This window comes from Pteropus alecto, unplaced genomic scaffold (genome assembly GCF_000325575.1).
Source record: "Pteropus alecto unplaced genomic scaffold, ASM32557v1 scaffold30, whole genome shotgun sequence".
Classification (NCBI taxonomy): domain Eukaryota; kingdom Metazoa; phylum Chordata; class Mammalia; order Chiroptera; family Pteropodidae; genus Pteropus; species Pteropus alecto.
The window spans coordinates 1722531-1740500 of record NW_006429782.1 but is presented as its reverse complement, the minus strand read 5'-3'; the positions used below and the strand labels follow the sequence as shown (position 1 = coordinate 1740500).

Below are 17970 nucleotides of genomic sequence, written 5' to 3'. Positions count from 1 at the left end.
TCCTGCTTCGGACACGCCCTAAAGGGGAGGATCCAGCCCCTGGGCTCAGTCGCTGCGTCCCAGCTCTTCTCAGCGATTGGAGGAGGTGGATAGCACCGCCCACCCTTGAGGCTCCACCAATCCCAAACTCAAGGCCCACCTCCTCTTCCGCTCCCGGCAGCCCCGGGACCGGAAAGGGAAGCGCGGAGAAGGGAAAACATCTGTGTACCCCTGTTTGAACACCTATTTTTAGTTCTTTTGGTTATATACTTAGGAGTGAGATTACCAGGTCAGGCGGTCATCCGTGGGACTTTTTTGAGGAACCACCAAACGTTTCCACAGCAGCCGTACCATTTTTCACTCCCACTAGCACTGCTCAAGGGTTCCAGTTTCTCCACATCCTCACCAATGTGTTACTCATGCCTTTTTATTTTCTGTATTCTGATGCTTTGACATTTTGGGGCCTCAGTGAACCTGGAGAGAAGGCACCTCTCAGGGTGGCCAGGTCTTTGAGACACTAAACAACTCTTTCAGGACCTTGCTTGTCAGATGCAAACCAGTCAACGCAGAGGCCACCTTCCACCTCTTCACGGTGGCCACTCTGTCTGCTCTGATTACCCCAGGGCCCGATGCCAGACTCCTCGGGGCAGCCCGTCCCAGAGCCCCCTGGAGTTAGGCCAGCCAGCCTGAGACCTGCCTCCCATGCCTCACCCGTTCCATCCTACAGAAACCATGGTGAGGGCGTTCGCCCCCACTCCCCCTTCATCCTTCTGCCTCCTGGCCACCTGCTGCTGACCAGAATGGCCCTGTGTGGTGGCCGGGCGTGCCCCCTCTGAGGAGCTGTAACAAATGGTCTTCTCGGGTGGCACTCGCTTTCTGCTCTGTTGGCCTCACCATACCTGAGTAACAGTAAAACCTACATTTCAGAACAGCCAAGACTTGTTATTTTCTATTTTAATTTAGCTTTTACACTTAGGTCTATGATCCATCTCAAAATAATTTTTGTTCCTAGAAGTTGGGATGAGTTACTTTATACAGAGATTTCCAGGTGTTCCAGAATCATTTCTACCCTGAATTACCTTAGCACCTTTTGGGAAAATTAGCTGACCATGTGTGTGGGGTCTGTTTCTGGAGTTGTGAAACCCTTTCCGTTGGCCTGCTTGTCCTCATGCCAGTAAACACTTCGCTGGGGCCGCCACAAAACAACACAGATCGAGTGGCATAAAAAGCGGAAATTTGTGCCCTCTCAGCCCTGGCGGCTGGGAGTCTGAGCCTGGTGACAGCGGGACTGGCTTCTGAGGCCTCACTCCCGGATCGCAGACTCCACGTCCTCCGTGTGTCCTCATGTGGGCTTCCCTCTGCGTGTCTGTATCTCGAGCACTTTTCATAAGGACACCAGTCAGATTGGACTGGGACCCACCCCAGTGACCTTACGTTACCTTAATGATCTCTGTAGAGATCCCTGTTTCCCAAACAGCCACGTTCTGAGGTGCTGGAGATCAGGACCCCAACGTATGAATTTGGGGGTTGCACAACTCATTCTGCGAATGCTATACTTCCATGAAAATTCACAGAACTTCGAAAGAAGTCAGTTTTACTCTATAATTCACTGGGACCCACCCCAGTGACCTTACGTTACCTTAATGATCTCTGTAGAGATCCCTGTTTCCCAAACAGCCACGTTCTGAGGTGCTGGAGATCAGGACCCCAACGTATGAATTTGGGGGTTGCACAGCTCATCCTGCGAACGCTATACTTCCATGAAAATTCACAGAACTTCGAAAGAAGTCAGTTTTACTCTAAAATACTAGAGTATTTTCTTAAAATACTAGAAGATGCAATGCCAGGTTTGTGTTGGATCTGAGGGCGACAGGTTCTAAAGGACATTTTGGGGATAATTAAAGGAAATGTAGATATAGGTCAGGTATAAAGAAATATAACAAAACACAGATGCACACACCCCAGAAAAGGCTTTTCAGTGTAATTCTGGTCATGTTCATTTTCTAAAATTGCAAATGAGGCAATTAAATCAAACATTGAACCACAAAATTCAGAGTGGTGATTACGTCTAGGGGCTGGAGGGCTCTGAGTCGGGGTGGGACATCCCCGGGGGACAGCAGCCGCCCCAGTCCATGAATGTGGGTGCTCAGTCTACAGTGCATATGTATTATATCTTAAACGGAGCAATTTTTTACTTAAATTATTAAAACTAAGCGTAAAACATTTAGGGCACTCTTCTGAGTACGACGTACTTTGCAATAGAAATTAAAACAATTTTTAAGCTTGAAAAAATATTTTCCAATATTTATTTTACCATGTTATGTGACCAACTCCCGGTTTGGATTTCAGTCTAAGTTTGGAGGAGGTTAATGCTCTTGTACGGGATCCCTTGATATATACCTTTTTTTTTAATAGATGTGAAAGCAAGTTAAAAATAAGAGCCTTAATTCTCCTTGTGGAAAGTAAGGAAAGATTTTTAGCTCCTCCTTTTTCTGAGTGTTTTCTTTTGAGAACTTGTAGAGTGTCTTTCTCTGTCCTTGGAAATGTGTGTAAACCTTTAAAAAGCCCAATAAGGCTCTTTCCAGCTTTACCACCCAGTAGTCCGTCCGGGGGCCTGAGAGTCCTCTCTTTGAAATGCAATCGTCAAGGCAGATAGTGCTCTTCTTGCAGTTTCTCTGGGAGGGTGGGAGCCTACCTCCTGCTAGTGCTTCTCTGCAGGTTACAAAACAATCTCCTGTCAAAAAGATAGGACGCGTTTTTTTTCCTTTGATGAAGTCAGTTAACTAACACAGATGGTCACCTAACTATCAGGAGCACTGATGACAAGCTATGTGCGACCGATACTGTGGTTTTTCACTTGAGGACTGGTCACGGTGTACCTGCTTGGTTATACAAGGGGCCATGGGTTCTTTCTGTCTTTATGGTTTTATATTTTGGTATTTTGTTGTTATCATCTTTGCAGCTTCTTAGGTTGCTTTCAGTGCTCGTCACATTGTGGTTTAGTGCTGATTCAATAATAAACCTTTTTATTTATTTTCTCCTCTGTCTTTGCGAGAGGTTTATTGGGCTGACAGCTTTTGTTTTCAGTTATATTCCCCCCAAATACAGGAATATTTGAGTAGCAAAAGATTGGAAATAAGCTCAGTGTCTACATAGAGAGAACTGGTTATTAAATCTGTACCGTCTTACAGTCCTTTATAAAGATGAAGGAATCACAGATGAAAATGAAAGAGCTGTGGAATTTATTTTTAATTGAACCAAAAAAGCAAATTGTATTGCAATGTGTGTACCATATACTTTTTTGTAACAAAATTAAGAAAGCAAAACATTTAGGTGAAACTGTTGCTTCCTGCATAAACGCTGGAGCGGTCCTACAGGAAAGTAATGGGCTGGGAAGTGGGGGCGTCTGGGGCAAGTGGGCACAGCCAGTCACATTTCTAATCTCAATCTGACCTTTCGGAATGCAGCATTCTATACTAATTCACACACACAAAAACTCCATATTTTAAAAGTGTCTAAATCAAAAGTAATTTCTAATTAGAAATCTTTTCTACATAGGAAACCATTCTTACATTTGTTCGCCTAAACACTGTAATTTTTATGAAAATGATTAAAACCTTTTTGCAGACTTTAGAAAATGCTTTTTAAAATCATTATGTTCATAAGTAAAGCGATTATGATATCAGTTTATACTTTTACTCTAGCCACAGCTGGAGGGCATTTTTGAAATGAGCAGGCATAGGAAATGCTCCAGGTGTTTTGGCCCAATTTAATCAGCGTACATAAAAATTCTCAGGTCCAACCCAGATTTATTTGTCTTTTTTTTTTTCTTAAGCTTTTTCTTAAATCGGTTAAAATGGGAATTCAATTGCCTCAGGGCTATCAAAGCCTTTGTATTTCAAGATTCTGTAGAGACACACACAGTAACCGATTTAAAATACACACCTGATTTAAAATACACACACCTGTTCTGTGCTGAGACGGAATCCTGCGTGCAGACTTGGGACGCAGGGTCCCATTTCCCACGGAGGCAAAGGACCCTGGGCGCTGGGTTGCTGACCTCAAGCCCCAGACTTGGGGCTGGGGCAAGAGGGCGGGCCTCCTGTGTCAAAGGTCACACGTCAAACGCCAGCCCGACCCAGCCATCCTCGAGATGACGTCATTTTGAGGGTCTTTGTTCCTAAACACAGGGCACAGATCAACGGTGACTTCGACGCCGGCGACTCCTGTCTCCTGTGTCGCCAGGCCCTCTCGTCCTGCCCAGGCTCGGGACAGGGCGCTCCGCAGAGAAACTGAGTCAAGGACTCATAGTCTAGGATGAGGACGCTAGGGGAGTGGCGTTGCTGGGAGCGGAGGTGGGTTGGTCCCGCGGGACGGGCTTTGGTCACTATCCAATCAGGGTCATCGGGAGGGAGAGACCTGGCAGCATTGTCCAATAAGGGCTCGGAGGAGGGTTCAAGGACTGTCCAATCAGGGCGCGGGGAGCCCGAGCACCGTCCAATCAGGGCTGGGGGCGGGCGCGCTCGCCGCGTGGACGTTGTCTCCCCTGCCCGGATCGCGGGACGGAGGGAGTTGGTCCAGGAGCCCGGTACGCGGCCGGGACATGGTGAGTGCGCGGGATCGGGGCTGGAGGCGAGACCGGGACGGGCTGGTTCGGACTGGCCTCATCGGCTGCAAGCGGCCGCGGGCCCTCGTCCTGCGCATCCTCCCCACCCCCGGGGTCCCTCCTCCAGCCTCCATCCTCTGCAGCCGAGTGGGGTCCCGACGTCCTGTCGCGTCCCTGCGTGGGGGTCCCGGGGGTCCCGATTTGAGTGTCCTTTTTCGGCGTCCTGGATCTCCCCGTGCCCCTCACTCCCCAGGTCCAGATCCTAGTTCTGGGCTAGGCAGGGGCGGAGGGAGGACAGGGCGACCGTAGGCGTTGGCAGTCAGGGGCTCCTGGAGGGCTGGGGGCAGCCAGGTGGGGAAACCGCCCAGGACCCGACACATAAAAGCAGATTCAGACTTCGTTAAGGAGAGACTTTACTCCTGTTAAGAAAACAAAATTCAACTGAGTAGATTTAAACATCTAATTGGTTTTATTTCACGATTCGTGGATGGGGTGCATCTCATCTGGCAGACAGGAAGGCGCTCCGAGGAAGAAGGGACAGAAGGGAGTGGAACTAGGAAGTTACGCTAACCTGACTGTGGCAAGGTCACTTTCCTTTAGGGGAAGGTGGGGTCTGTCATGCAGGTGACCTCACTAATGACCCGGTAATTCCTGATTGACAGGTTTTAGATTCCATTCCTGGGATGGGCTGAAACCAATTAAGTCAAATCTAAGTTTGGTGACTTGGGGCTTAGCATAAGTGACCCTGTTTGGGGCCCGTTGTCCTGTTTTTAACATTCTAAGACTATAATAACCCAGAATGAGGCTCACATCTCAGAAGAGGGCTTTTCTGTGGCAGGAAGGTGAGCAGAAGGCGATGTGACAGGGACAGTCCCCCTGTGCTCAACACACTCTCCGCTCAGGTCAGCGCAGCCTTGTCTGCATGTCAGCGCTTGTTCAGAGGGGCGGGGGCCATGTGTGGGCCTGTGGGGACAGGAGCCCGAGTAAAGTTTGAGTAAGAAACGGGCAATTGTCAAGCCTTGGTCCAGCCCTGTGGGAAACATAAAACTAGCATTTCGTAAAGGGGCATGTTCATTCAAAAGAATAACTTCGAGGGGTGTGAGAGGGACTGTGCCCTGGGGAGAGCATAAAATCTGCAAGCACCTCAAGAGTTGAAGAAAAGAGTTTTGCTTTCATAGAGAGGAATGAACAAAAGTAGGAAGTACCAGGTGTGGGATGGCAGGTCCCAGTCAGCCTGTCCTCAAGAGGGCTGTCTGGGGGCTCAGGCTGAGCACAGGCTAAGGGCAAGGGTCTGGGGTTGAGAGAGAAGCCGAACCATGTCTGCGCAACACGCCTTGGCTCTGCATGGTCAGTGGTTATGAGCAGTTCAGCTGTTCGTGCTGTCTGTGTCCGATATTGTCCTGGATAAACAAGGGGGAGGAGGTTCCTGAAGTGAGTGAGCCCCTTTCCAGAACGAAAAGGCGAAGGGGATTCTGACACCTTCCATGGGTGTTTCCAGGAACACACGGCTCAGGGAGGATTCAGATTTGTCATCTAACCCCTGTCAGCAGCGTCCTGTGTCCAGTCAGCACTGGGAGCTTTCCCTTATCCCAGCCTCAGCTTTCAGCAGATGTGAAGTGACAGTTCTTTCTGCCTTATTTCTTCTCCTCGGTGAGGGTAGCAGGGATCTTAGGTCTCTGCCTGCCCTGGTCATTCCTATTTTCATAGTACTGAACCAGCGATGCTGGGGACAAGAGACTCAGTACAGAAAATGTCCTCTCTCCAGTAGAAACATTCCTATTTTCATAGTACTGAACCAGCGATGCTGCTGGGAACAAGAGACTCAGTACAGAAAATGTTCTCTCTCCAGTAGAAACGCAGGGAAAATGACCACAGTTCCACACCTTCATGCGAGGTGGGTGGAGGCATAGATTAAAATATTCGTAAGATTCACAGTGGCTCTTCCGTTCAGGCTGTGGAGTCTCCGGCACTGTGGGGTCCTGTCCTGCCTCCTGCTAACGGCCGACGTCCAAGATGAATGCAAGTTCTGTGAAATGCGACCTGTGAGGCCGACGTGTGTTTAATTCTGATTATTTGATTTAGAATTTATTATCATGTGGATAATAGGGAACCGCTATGTTCGCTGAAAAGGATGACCATTTTCCTGTTATTTCAACCATAAGAGTGCGCTAGCATCCCCTCCTCGCTTTATCCTTGTATGCAGGTGGCAGCAGTGATTCTGCGGGGTCTCAGTCACATACTAGGATGAGGTCTTTGTCACATTTCAGTGACGCCCGGTGCTTGAAGCAGAAGCGTCTCCTGGTTGGTGACAAGCTGCACCCAAAGCTGGTCCTGGGTAGGGGGTGAAGGAAGGTTCAGTTGGGTCTTGCTGGGCACCTTGCCCTGCACGTGGCCTCCAGCCCCCGGAACCACCCAGAAGGGGCTGTTGGTGCTTAGAGAAGCCACAGAGGCCGGGAAGGGGAGATCCACCTGCAGGGTCCCGGGGCTGCTTCCTGAAGGTTGGTTTTGGCGTCATCCACAGAGTTGGTGGCGTTTAGTGTGTTTTGTAGAAACTGAGTGAGTCTGTGAAAGTCAGACTTAGCTTCTTGGGTTCAAGTGCTGTTGGAAGGGTTTATGGATTTTAGGGTTTCGGTGAGTCAGAACTCATGCTCCTGCGTTTGTTCCTTGGGGAGCCCTGAGGTCCTGGAGGAAGGGGCTCCCTCCTTGAGAGAGTGGGCACTATGGGGATTAGAATTAGGTGTCCTGGGGCTCAAGGTCTCGTCCTTCCCTGGGAGGAGCCACCCGGGGCTACCTGTGAGCAGAGAGAGCCTGGCCTCCACTTGGAAGGGCTTTGAGCGCTGTCGGGGTCCCCTGTGTGCTGTGGGAGGCCAGCTGCGGATCTGAACTGCGCACACTGGCCACTCTGCCCTTTGTCCCCTGGGGAAGATCCGCTGCCCTGTGACCCAGTGTGTCCCACACCTAGCAAGGCAGTGCCGTTAACTGAAGGTGTGGGAATTTTATTTTGTTGGTGGTTGTAGGACCCCAGGTGTTGGTCCCAGGGTGACCACCATCTTGGTTCTCGTGGCTCAGTGCAGACTTCCATCTGTTCATCACCACCAGGCCGCCTTTTGTTTGATTTTCCTCTGCGGGATTGGCCACAGTGACTGTCACCAGTAATACACCGGCAAGCTTGCACAGCGGCTTCTTGTGGTTTCTCAGCCTCAGTTTTTTTTGTCAAGAGCTTATGTCTGAGCTCAAGTCACCCAGTGAACAAATTCATTCCCCGCAGCTCTTGTGGGGCATGCGTTGTCTATTGTTTATTTCTTGCTTTTGTGGGCAATGCTGCTACAATCATTCTTGTTTTTGTTTCAAGTGCAAGTGCATCCAAAATGTCTTGTACCTTGGAGGAAAACTGGGTTATAGGTTGTGGATGAGTTCAGATCTACGCAGAAGTGCTGATGGTTGCATGAATCACGTGTCTCACTGTTGCTCATAAGTGTTTATTTCTGTTTTTTTCAGCACTGAGTTACCTAACGTTCATCTCGAGGCTGTGAGTCGGGGATTCCTCGTGAGCGCATGTGGTCTTTGATTATTTATGGGGTTGAGCATTTCTAACAAGTGGCAGTTCATCTGTGAGATAGTTTTCAGTTATTTCTCACCTTCGATTCATTTGTGTTTATTGATTTTTTTTTATGTTTTTTTTTTTTTCCGAGTCTGTACTATCATCCTTTTCCATTTCCAAGTAGTGCTGTTATTTTCTCCCAGATCATGGTTTATCATTTCTCATTGTTAAATAACAAAAATTCAACCGAATAAACTTGAACATCTAATTGTGTTTATTAGAGGATTCATGAACCGGGCAGCAGCATCCCAGTCAGCAAGTACAAAGGAGCCCCAAAGGGTTACAGGAAGGAATTGGAAAGCAGGACCAGGAAGTCAGAAGGAAACATAAAAGGATTATTCTGGGTGAAGTCACCCTCCTTTGGGGGACAAAAGGCCAATGTGAAGTTTACCACATCAATGCTGACCAGAATCTTCCAGACTGACCAGTTCAGACTACGTTCCCAGAGGAGACAGGAGCTGCCACGAGGACAGGTCTTAACTCTCGTGGGCTTAGCACAAGTGACTCCATTTTGTTGTTTCTTTTTAAAAACCTTCATTCTACATTTTGATAGACAACTGCTTAACTTTAATCGACTTGAATTTCTCCATTTCTTCTTTTGTCACTCACTCTTTTTTTCTGATGTAAGACAACTCTCCCAGCTCTCAAGTTGTCAACACGTTTGCTTATAACTTCATCTCAGAGTGTCCTTATTTGTCACAGGTAAATCTATAGTGAATTGGTTGTTATACATGAAGTGGATTAGGAAATGATATTTTATTCCCCGTGGATAACCAGTCGTAACTGCCCCATGTGACAAAGTGTCACCATCTATATCCCTGTTTTGGGTCGCCTACTCTGGGGTGGTTCCACTTGTCAGAAACTATGGGTCTGTTTTGGTACATTGCGTGTCTTTCCATTGGTGAATTTGTCCATTGCTCTGTGATCACCATTCTCTTCTTACTTTAGAAACTTTGATATCTTCTTGGAAAATCCCACCACATTGTTATGTGGGAAATCTCAGCTATTTTTAGAAATGTCTCTTACATTTCAGTTTTTAGAAGTAGTTTTTCTAAAGTTTAAGCAAGATAAAAACGAACTCCAAACAAACATGCTTGTAGATTCCATGGAATTCTCTTGAAACTCGATCTAATTGTGACAGTGACTCTCCTTACTGAAATATGCCATCCCTGCACTTATTTTGCTGTGGTGTTATCTAATACTGTCCTCTAATTTTTATTAAATTATTTTATAATTTTTGCTAGAGATATTTTCTAACTTAAAATTTTAGTTTTAGTATCAGTTAAAAAAAAATTTTTTTTAATGCCTACAGCACCTGGTATTTCTAGGTGGTCTCCCATCCAAGTACTAACCAGGCCCGACCCTGCTTAGCTTCCGAGATCAGACGAGATCGGGCACGTTCATGGTGGCATGGCTGTAGACTTAGTATCAGTTTTAGAACTTTGTTTTAAGTATTTGCTTTTAATCGCTTGTTCATTGTGATTCTAAGTACTCCGAATTTTATTTTTATGAGTAATCGTTCTGGAAACGTATATAAAATCTGAGTCTGTGACTATGTTTATATATTTTTACGTGATCGATACACAACCATTTGTGCTGTTAATAAAGGAAAAAAGGTTTTTCTATGAAAACATTTTTTAAGGTAAAACTACACCGTTAGTTTTCTCTGTTCGTGATTTTTAAAAAGCAAGCATGTCCTGGGGATCAAGATTAGAGAGATTTCTTTGCCTATTGTTAGCAAGAGCTCAGGGTGTGAAGGACATTTGGATACTTGAAAACACTCTGAAAAGAAACAGGACTTGAAATGCAGTTTTATGTGAAACCATTTATAAGATCCCAGTTATCAGTTTACTGAAAACACACCACGGAGGATACATGGGAGTTGATTGAACTCACCATCTCTGATAGTACAGAAATGACACAGGACGGCCTCTCTCACTCCCGTCCTGGTCTGTGCAGCAGGGTCCAGATCTTAAATAGAAACCAGCGCTTCCCCTCAGTGCGGTGGGCAGACTGGTTTGATATTCTGTTCTGCGTGCCATTGAAGCCCTTACGGCCAAGCCCGTGTTGACTCCAACTTAGAGGAAAGGATGACACGTGTCTGTTTGCCAAAGAGTAGCAGTTCATATTTGGACAATCAAGTAAAATGACAAGGAGGATTATGTGTGAATCTCTGATACTGGTATTTGAATTTGTCTGAACCATTTCATGCTTCAGTAATTAAGAGAGACGAGGTGAAGACTCGATTTAAGATGAGACATCCATTAATATGGATCATTGAAGGGATAATCGTTCACTCAGTGTTTTGTCCAGTTGGGATAAGAGTTTGCAAAGGATGTCATATGCCTGTAAAGAAATATTATATTTACTAGAATAAGATCTTATAAATGAATGCATTGTTTCTCATATTTCTCCATTTTCAAAGCTCTACAGGCTTCATAGAGGAAAGCAAAAAGTGTTCCCCTTTTATTCAGGCAGGTTTGTGAAAATAATTTAATACACCCACACTTCTTCACAACCTTGCCAGGTCCCAACATATTTTATGTAAGAAATATACCAGAAACTTTGTTTATAAAAAGCCCCTTACATACCAAGAAAGTGTCATGAATTCTATCTTCGGGTCCTTGTTGGCGCTCATTGCGTCCTTGACAGTCAGCAGCCAAGGCAGGTATGGGCACCTGGGCACCTGGGGAGGAGATGAGCTGGTTTCTTTCAAAACATCACTGCACATGGAACTGAAATTGATTTTTTAATGTTATGACCTTTGCCATGATCAGTTACAGATTTAATCATTTGTGGGATTTGGGGACTTCTGAATGCTAAATCTGATCATGAGGCACTAAGGAAGTTTAGTTGTTTTCCTTGTAAACGTTTTTCCACTTTCTTGTTTTGCATGGCAGCGCTGGCTGGGCCTTCACAGGCGTGGGCTGTATCCACGCCGGTCCTCACCTTCCTGTTCCTGCCCTCAGAGGGCACAGTTGCAACGTTTCGCCGCAAAGTAGGAAGTTGGTCTGGGTTTTATGTAGACACCATTTCTTTCTGATTATGTGTGTTCCCGCCTCATCTTTTAGTTATGTTGTCATGAATGAAGAATGACATGAGACAGGCGTGTCCTCACCATCTGTGGATTGTGTGTGTGTGTGTTTTTTCCATTAATAGAATGAAATATCTTCATTGAATAATCAATATTTAATCCATCTCTCTTTTCTGGAATGAAATGAATGTGGTTGTGACTTGTCATGTTTTTTTTAAATATACATTTATGTGTTGGATTTCCATTTAAAAAGCCTTTTGCCTTTATATTTATGAATATTTTTTTCCTTTGAATATTTTTGGAATTGTTCCTTTCTGGTCTTGGTAATACTCTGCGATTTTTTTTTTTTTTTTTTACACAATTAGAAGCCACTGACTTTTGAGTCTTTGTTACCTGGCCAAAGAACCAGGCTTGCGTCTGACTTTTGAGTATTTGTTACCTGGCCAAAGAACCATTTGAGACTTGCGTTTAGAGTATGTGGGTATTTGATCTACTGCTTTTTTGTCTGTAGTGAACACGGAGATTCTCGGATCTGCTCACTTGTATCATCTCAGCTAAGTGTACCGATGTCTATACATTTATCCGATTACAGCCAATCTAAAAAATCTCCCACAAGTGATTTGTAATACCTCTTCAATGTGCTTATTAATTTCTGAATCATCTGAATATTTGTTCCTTTTTCACACTTTCTTTTATTTGTCCAACTTATATTGTTTTTTTAATATAATTCTTGAATTCTAGGCACTCAGTTATTCATTTGGGTGGCCCTGCTGGCTTGATAGATTCTTCAGGCACCAGGCTCTGCTCTTACACAGCACGTGTGCCAGGCCCCAGGCCCTGGCCTGTGTCTGTTTCCACAGCGTCCACCTCACCCTGGGAGGGGTGGGGTCTCTGCCTCTGTCAGATATGAGGGGATTAGACCAGGCTCCTTGGCACTGTGACTCCCAAGGCGAGAGTTGTTCTGATGAAGCTGCCGCCCTGGACGTCTCCGAGTTCATGACATCTTGACATTCTGGTTCCAGGTCTTGGCGCTGACAAGGAAACCTTTGAGCAAGCCATCTATCCAATTCTGTTATCTGAATGATGCTTTCATTTTTCAGTTTTTACCTTACCCCAGGATCTGCTCTCTCAGTAAAAATCATTCCAATTATGTATAAGGAAGTCTGTATCAGTTGTCACACTTTGCTTCCAGGTTCCATGCATTTACCATCACTGAGTGTATAGCATTTGGTTTGCTTGCTTATTGTCATTCGATGAGAGTATGACCTCAGGAGACCTAGGAATTGAGTCCCGGTCCCTGACTGTCATCCTCCCCCATCCTTTTACGTGAAGAAGTGTCTTGTTGAAACAATATATGTGGGATGTTTCAGGATGCGGTGGTCTTTGCTGATGTGGCTGTGAACTTCACCCGGGAAGAATGGGCTTTGCTAGATCATTCTCAGAGGAGGCTCTACCGAGATGTGATGCTGGAGACCTGCCGGAACCTGGCCTCCGTGGGTAAGGATGGCTTCTTCCCTTGGCTTAGATTTCAGGGAAGATGTATTTCTGACAATGGATAGTTCTAATTGGGGCAAGGAAATGAAAATATGTTGGAAAAAAGACATTATTCCAGTGTTCATGGAACCTACCTATCTATAGTCAAATGGCTTTTCCACAAAAACAAAATTTCACGTATTAATCTAAATATTTATTTATTTTGATCAAAAATCTGATGCTCCCTAATTTTGTAAGTATCAGTCAGTTTGTCTCCAGTTTGCTGTGGGGGAGTCAAAACAACCTCATGATTGTCACCGCTGAAGAAGTTACACTGGGGTTAATACACATTTGACATTGTGATCTTGCTGCAATTAATTCCACGCTTACCTAGCATCACTGGCCTGAAGATCATAGTGTCAGCCCATCTCGTGCAATGTTTGTTGCCCTCCATCCTCCTCCATGATGAGATTTTGTGCAGGAGCAGGGCAGGAACCACACATCATCTGAGGTCCCAATGGCACCTGGCCTGTGGGGAAAGATTTCTTCTAGGTCCTCTTTGTCTGTGAACACCAGGAGAGGAACAACCCTTGGGAACAGCAGGTTCTAGATAAGGGAATGATATTTGTACATGTCCATTAAAAACATGACTTAATGTGTGTGTGAAAAGGGTGACGTTTGTCACTTCCCTCATTCCCCATTGGACTTCTTATCCATCCTAAAGCACTTGGAAAGACTTTCTGTAGCTCTTTACAGGGAGCATTTTGACACGTGCATTTTGCCTGTTTCATTTCTACTTTGATTTTCTGATAACATTTATTTAAGCATCAATCTCCATCTCTTAAACTATTTCTTAGTGAACAGGCTGTCATTTTGAGCGATTTTTCCTATTATTGCCAATGTCTCAAAGGAGCCAAGGTTCTCTAAGAGTTTTTCTTGGCTCAGTTGTTCAGTCCATCTTATTAAATTTGTCTACATTTTGGGATCAGTATGTGATAAAAAAAAAAATCCACATATGATCTATTTGCTTTCCTCTATCCCACCATCTCGATCCCAAGAAACTAAATGTGGTACCAATTGTTGCAGATTGTTTCACGCACAAAACCAGTGGATCATGTTCTCAGAGGAATATTTTAGTGAAAGAAATATCCAGTGAAGAGAAAATTGTAAGATTCACAGGAAAAGATTTGTGGTCTGTGTTTGAAGAACCCTGGACATTACATAACGTTGCAGATCAGCAGCAAATGCAGGAGAGGCCTTGGAGGTGAGCAGCATCTCCACGGGGCAGGGGTCCTCAGCAGAGTGGTACACTAACTTGAAATTTAAGAAAAAATGTAAACCTAGCTCATCAATAGTGCACTCAGAGAACATTTATAAGACACCATGTTCATAACTGTGCTGTAGATATTGAGTGTCTGAAACAGAATTCAGTTGCAAACAGTGGTCAGGAAACTCCGGACATAAGAAACAGTGAGAGCCGTGGCTCTGCATGAGCTCAGTCAGAACATTGATGTTGTTCCACGATGTAACATTGTAAACAGCCAGGAATATACACATGCACTGAAAATGGCAAACACATAGTCAAAATGATCGTTAGCACCGTCAACATTCAGTAACAAGGACATCACTTATGGACATTAGTCCCTAACAGTGTGCTTCCTGTTTGAACAGCCATCGTTTTGTGCAGAGACCCTGTGAATGTAACGGAGGTCGTCAGTGTGGAGACACTGTGACTCAGATCACAGATCTTCCTGTGCCTGGGAGATGTCCAACTGCAGTTAAACCCTCCGGATGTAGCAAGCATGGAAACACCTGCCTGGATCGTTCTTTCCTGAAGAATCAGCCCAGCTCTCCCACTGGAAATGAGCCCCATTCCTGTGAGGAATGTGGAGAAGCTGGCAGGTGTGTCCCGTGTCTCAGCACTCCCGGGGACACGGACCTTGTGGAGAAACCCTGTCAACGTCAGGATGCAGGGCACGCATACAAGCGAAATGGGAAGCGTCTCAGTCATAAAAACTCCTTTGAGTGTGACAAATGCAGAAAAGGTTTCACTTGCCCCTTCTCCTTTCGGAGTCATATAAGAGGTTGCCGTGGACAGAAAATCCATGCATGTAAAGTGTGTGGGAAAGCTTTTAGGTATTATTCCTACCTTACACGCCATTTTAGAACTCACACTGGCGAGAGGCCCTATGAGTGTAAGCGTTGTGACAAGACGTTCAGTTGTCACTCCTACCTGCGAGAACATGTGAGGACGCACACTGGGGAGAAACCCTATGAGTGTAAGGAATGTGGGAAGGCCTTTGGTTGTCGTAAATACTTTAGAAGACACATGAAAACGCACAGCGGAGTGAAACCCTATGAGTGTGCAGAGTGTGGGAAAGCCTACACTTGTTCCTCCTCCCTCCGAGAGCATGTGAGGACGCACAGTGAGGAGAAGCCCTTTGCGTGTAAGGTGTGTGGGAAAGCCTTCAGGCATTCTCGGTATTTTCAAAGGCATGTGAGAATGCACAATGGAGTGAAAGCATATAAGTGTAAAGACTGTGGGAAAGCCTACAGTTGTTCCTCCTCCCTTCGTGAACACGCGAGGACGCACACTGGGGAGAGACCCTTTGAGTGTGAGCACTGTGGGAAAGCCTTCAGTCGTCACTCCTCCCTTAGAGGACACGTGAGAATGCACAGTGGGGAGAAATATGAATGTGCACAATGTGGTAAAGTCTTCCGTTGGTCCTCATCCTTACAAAAACACACAAGGACGCACTATGAAGAGAAGCCCTATGAATGTCAGCAGTGTGGCAAAGCCTTCTGGTATCCCACCAACCTGCGAGCACATGTGAGGACACACACTGGAGTGAAGCCCTGAACACAAAGACTGTGGGACGCCTTCATTCTCCCTTAATGCCTTGTTGTAAAATTGAGGAAACATACTGGAGGGGAACCTTAAGAGTGTAAAGAACGTAGGGAAACTTTCAGATGTAGCACTTCACTTATTTTGTACATGCAAACTCAGAACAGGACTGAAATCTTTTAATCACTAAAATATGATTTTGTCTTTGTAAGTGTGCATCACGTGCCGTTGAGTCAGTTCCGACTCCGTTGACTATGAATGAACCCGCAGTTTCCTGTCCCTACGGCCGTGCTCAGCCCCTTAGACACAGGCCTAGGGCTTCTGTTATGGACTTAGTCATCTCTATCTGGTCTCCTCTCTTACTACTGCCTTCTATTTTCCCAGCATTATCGTCCTTTCCAAAGAGCCCAGCCTTCTCATGATGTGCCAGAAGTAGGACAGCTTTAGTTTTGTCATTTTTTGCCCCCAGTGACGTTTCAGGCTTATTTTGCTCTAAGACCCACTATTTTGTCTTCCTTGAAGTCCAGGGTCTCCACGCGCTCCCCTCCAGTGCTTTATTTCAAATGAATTGATATTTACCTGTCAGTTGTCTTCACTGTCCACATCTGTACAGAGTAACTGGGAATCTGAGGGCGCGGATGGTCTTAGCCTTGGTCTCCAATGACATGTCTTTGGTCTCGGTGATCTTTCCTAATTCTTACATTGCTGCCCTTTCGAGTCTCAGCCTTCTCTTGATTCCTTAGCCGCAGTCCCTGAATTGATGACTGTTCCAAGGTAGCACAACCCTTAACAATGTCGGCATCTTCATTGCCTGTGTCAGTTATTCCTTTTGTAGTCATGATTTTTGTCTTTTTGATATTCAAATGCAGTCCTGCTTGTCTCATTTCTATTACAATGTCTTTTGGACCCAGAAGTGATAGTGGTTTTTGTTTTTTTTTTGTTTTCTGTGCAACTCGACATAATATTAGATGAAAAAAAATTGATTCCTACCTTCCATTATATTTCTAGTATGTGACCATGATTTAACACTTGTATTGTTGAAATTTCTTTTCTTGTCCACTGCTGCAGATACTCAAATTGTTTGACTTGATATTTACCCTCCCCTTTTGTTTTCATAACTGAAAAACGTGTCTTCCACATTTGTTGCTAGTTAGTAGTCATTGAAATATTTTGGAAGAGGACAGTCTCATGTGATTATGTTCATAATTTGGTCTCTGCTCATTGTCCTTGATTTTGGTTGGACATTGGACAGGATGCATTGAGTTAAAAAGAGAGACCTTGTGGCACGAAGAGGAAAGCTGGTGTCCAGAAGGTTCTACTGAATTGTGTTGTCATCTTGGATGAGGTGGGAAACTGTATCCCATTGTCTTTCTGGTTATGGTTCTGAGGTGAAGGTCACAAGAAGAGGAAGTTGCATGAGGTTTGGAAAGTAGAGCTGACGAAGCTATGATTCAGTTCTTCTGAACCCTCAGGAGACATCGATGCAGAGGAGCCTAGTGAGCCTGGCTTACAGCACAGTTTTCTGAGTCCTGGCTCTGTCCATCTGGGATAGCCCCCAACCAAACCCGTGGCTACTGTTAATTCTTGCTTAGGCAGCAGATTGCACTGACTTTTATCGGAGCTCCCCCATCATGTACCCTCTGTGGTTTTCAGGCTCCCACATGTTTTCGTATTTTCCTGTAGCTCTTTTGTGCCCATCAGGCCACTTCTAGAGGCCATCACGCTGAGCATTCTTCTGTCATTTTTTTTGTCTCCCTCCTTCTCTGTTTTTCCTAATAACATGATTTTTACAGGAAGCATCTTATTCCTCTAATAGTAGATCTGTTTGCTGCCTCCACCATGGTACTTTTAACACCGCAGTCACAAGTTCAGGACACTTACCTCCTTGGTTATGTTGTTGAGAGGCTGCACTGACCCAGTGTTTCTCTTTTCTGGATACTTCCAGGACTGAAATAAGCATTTGTGAACATTTTTGGCAATTTGTTGTTGTTGTTACAGCTAAATTCTCTCTAAATTATAAACCTAGTATGTCCAATTACTTTCCATTATTTGTATGTGATTCAAAACTATACATTTTTGATATAGTTTTCTACATTGTTTCTTATGAAGCTATTATTACCTAGGTTTTCAAATCAGTTGCATACTAACAACTGTTACTATGTTTTATGTTTCATTAAGAGGATATGTTAGAGTGTCCCATTCTGGAGGATTAACTTATTCCTGTAATTTTGTCAATTATTTTATATAAGGTTGACATTACCAATTCCAATAACTCGCCAGAATAGCACATTAAAAAAACTATCTCAGATTATTTCAGTAAACCCAGAATAAAAACATTTTATACTGTTCAACACTTATCCATGACAAATTTCTTAGGAGTTTAGGAATAGGTAAGAACTCTCACAACTTTTCAACGGGACTCATCAAAAGAA

At 44.9% G+C, this 17970-nt stretch overlaps 1 protein-coding gene, 1 long non-coding RNA gene and 1 other non-coding gene across 3 annotated transcripts; 1 reads left to right on the top strand and 2 right to left on the bottom strand.

Moving 5' to 3' along the window:
* Positions 1-2253: 2253 nt before the first annotated feature.
* LOC112475393 lies at positions 2254-4316 on the bottom strand. Its single transcript, XR_003044699.1, has 2 exons — positions 3945-4316; positions 2254-2713 (listed from the first exon to the last, which is right to left on the bottom strand). It is a non-coding gene; the product is annotated as an uncharacterized LOC112475393 (long non-coding RNA).
* Positions 4317-4496: 180 nt separating this feature from the next.
* LOC102896385 (zinc finger protein 77) lies at positions 4497-17886 on the top strand. The gene is given in 4 exon segments (XM_025043202.1): positions 4497-4585; positions 12591-12717; positions 13780-13957; positions 14365-17886. Coding segments are annotated over 4 exon segments (1665 nt in total). The 5' UTR covers positions 4497-4582; the 3' UTR covers positions 15722-17886.
* On the bottom strand, positions 9490-9608 carry LOC112476060. The gene has a single exon (XR_003044952.1). It is a non-coding gene; the product is annotated as a 5S ribosomal RNA (ribosomal RNA).
* Positions 17887-17970: the final 84 nt, after the last annotated feature.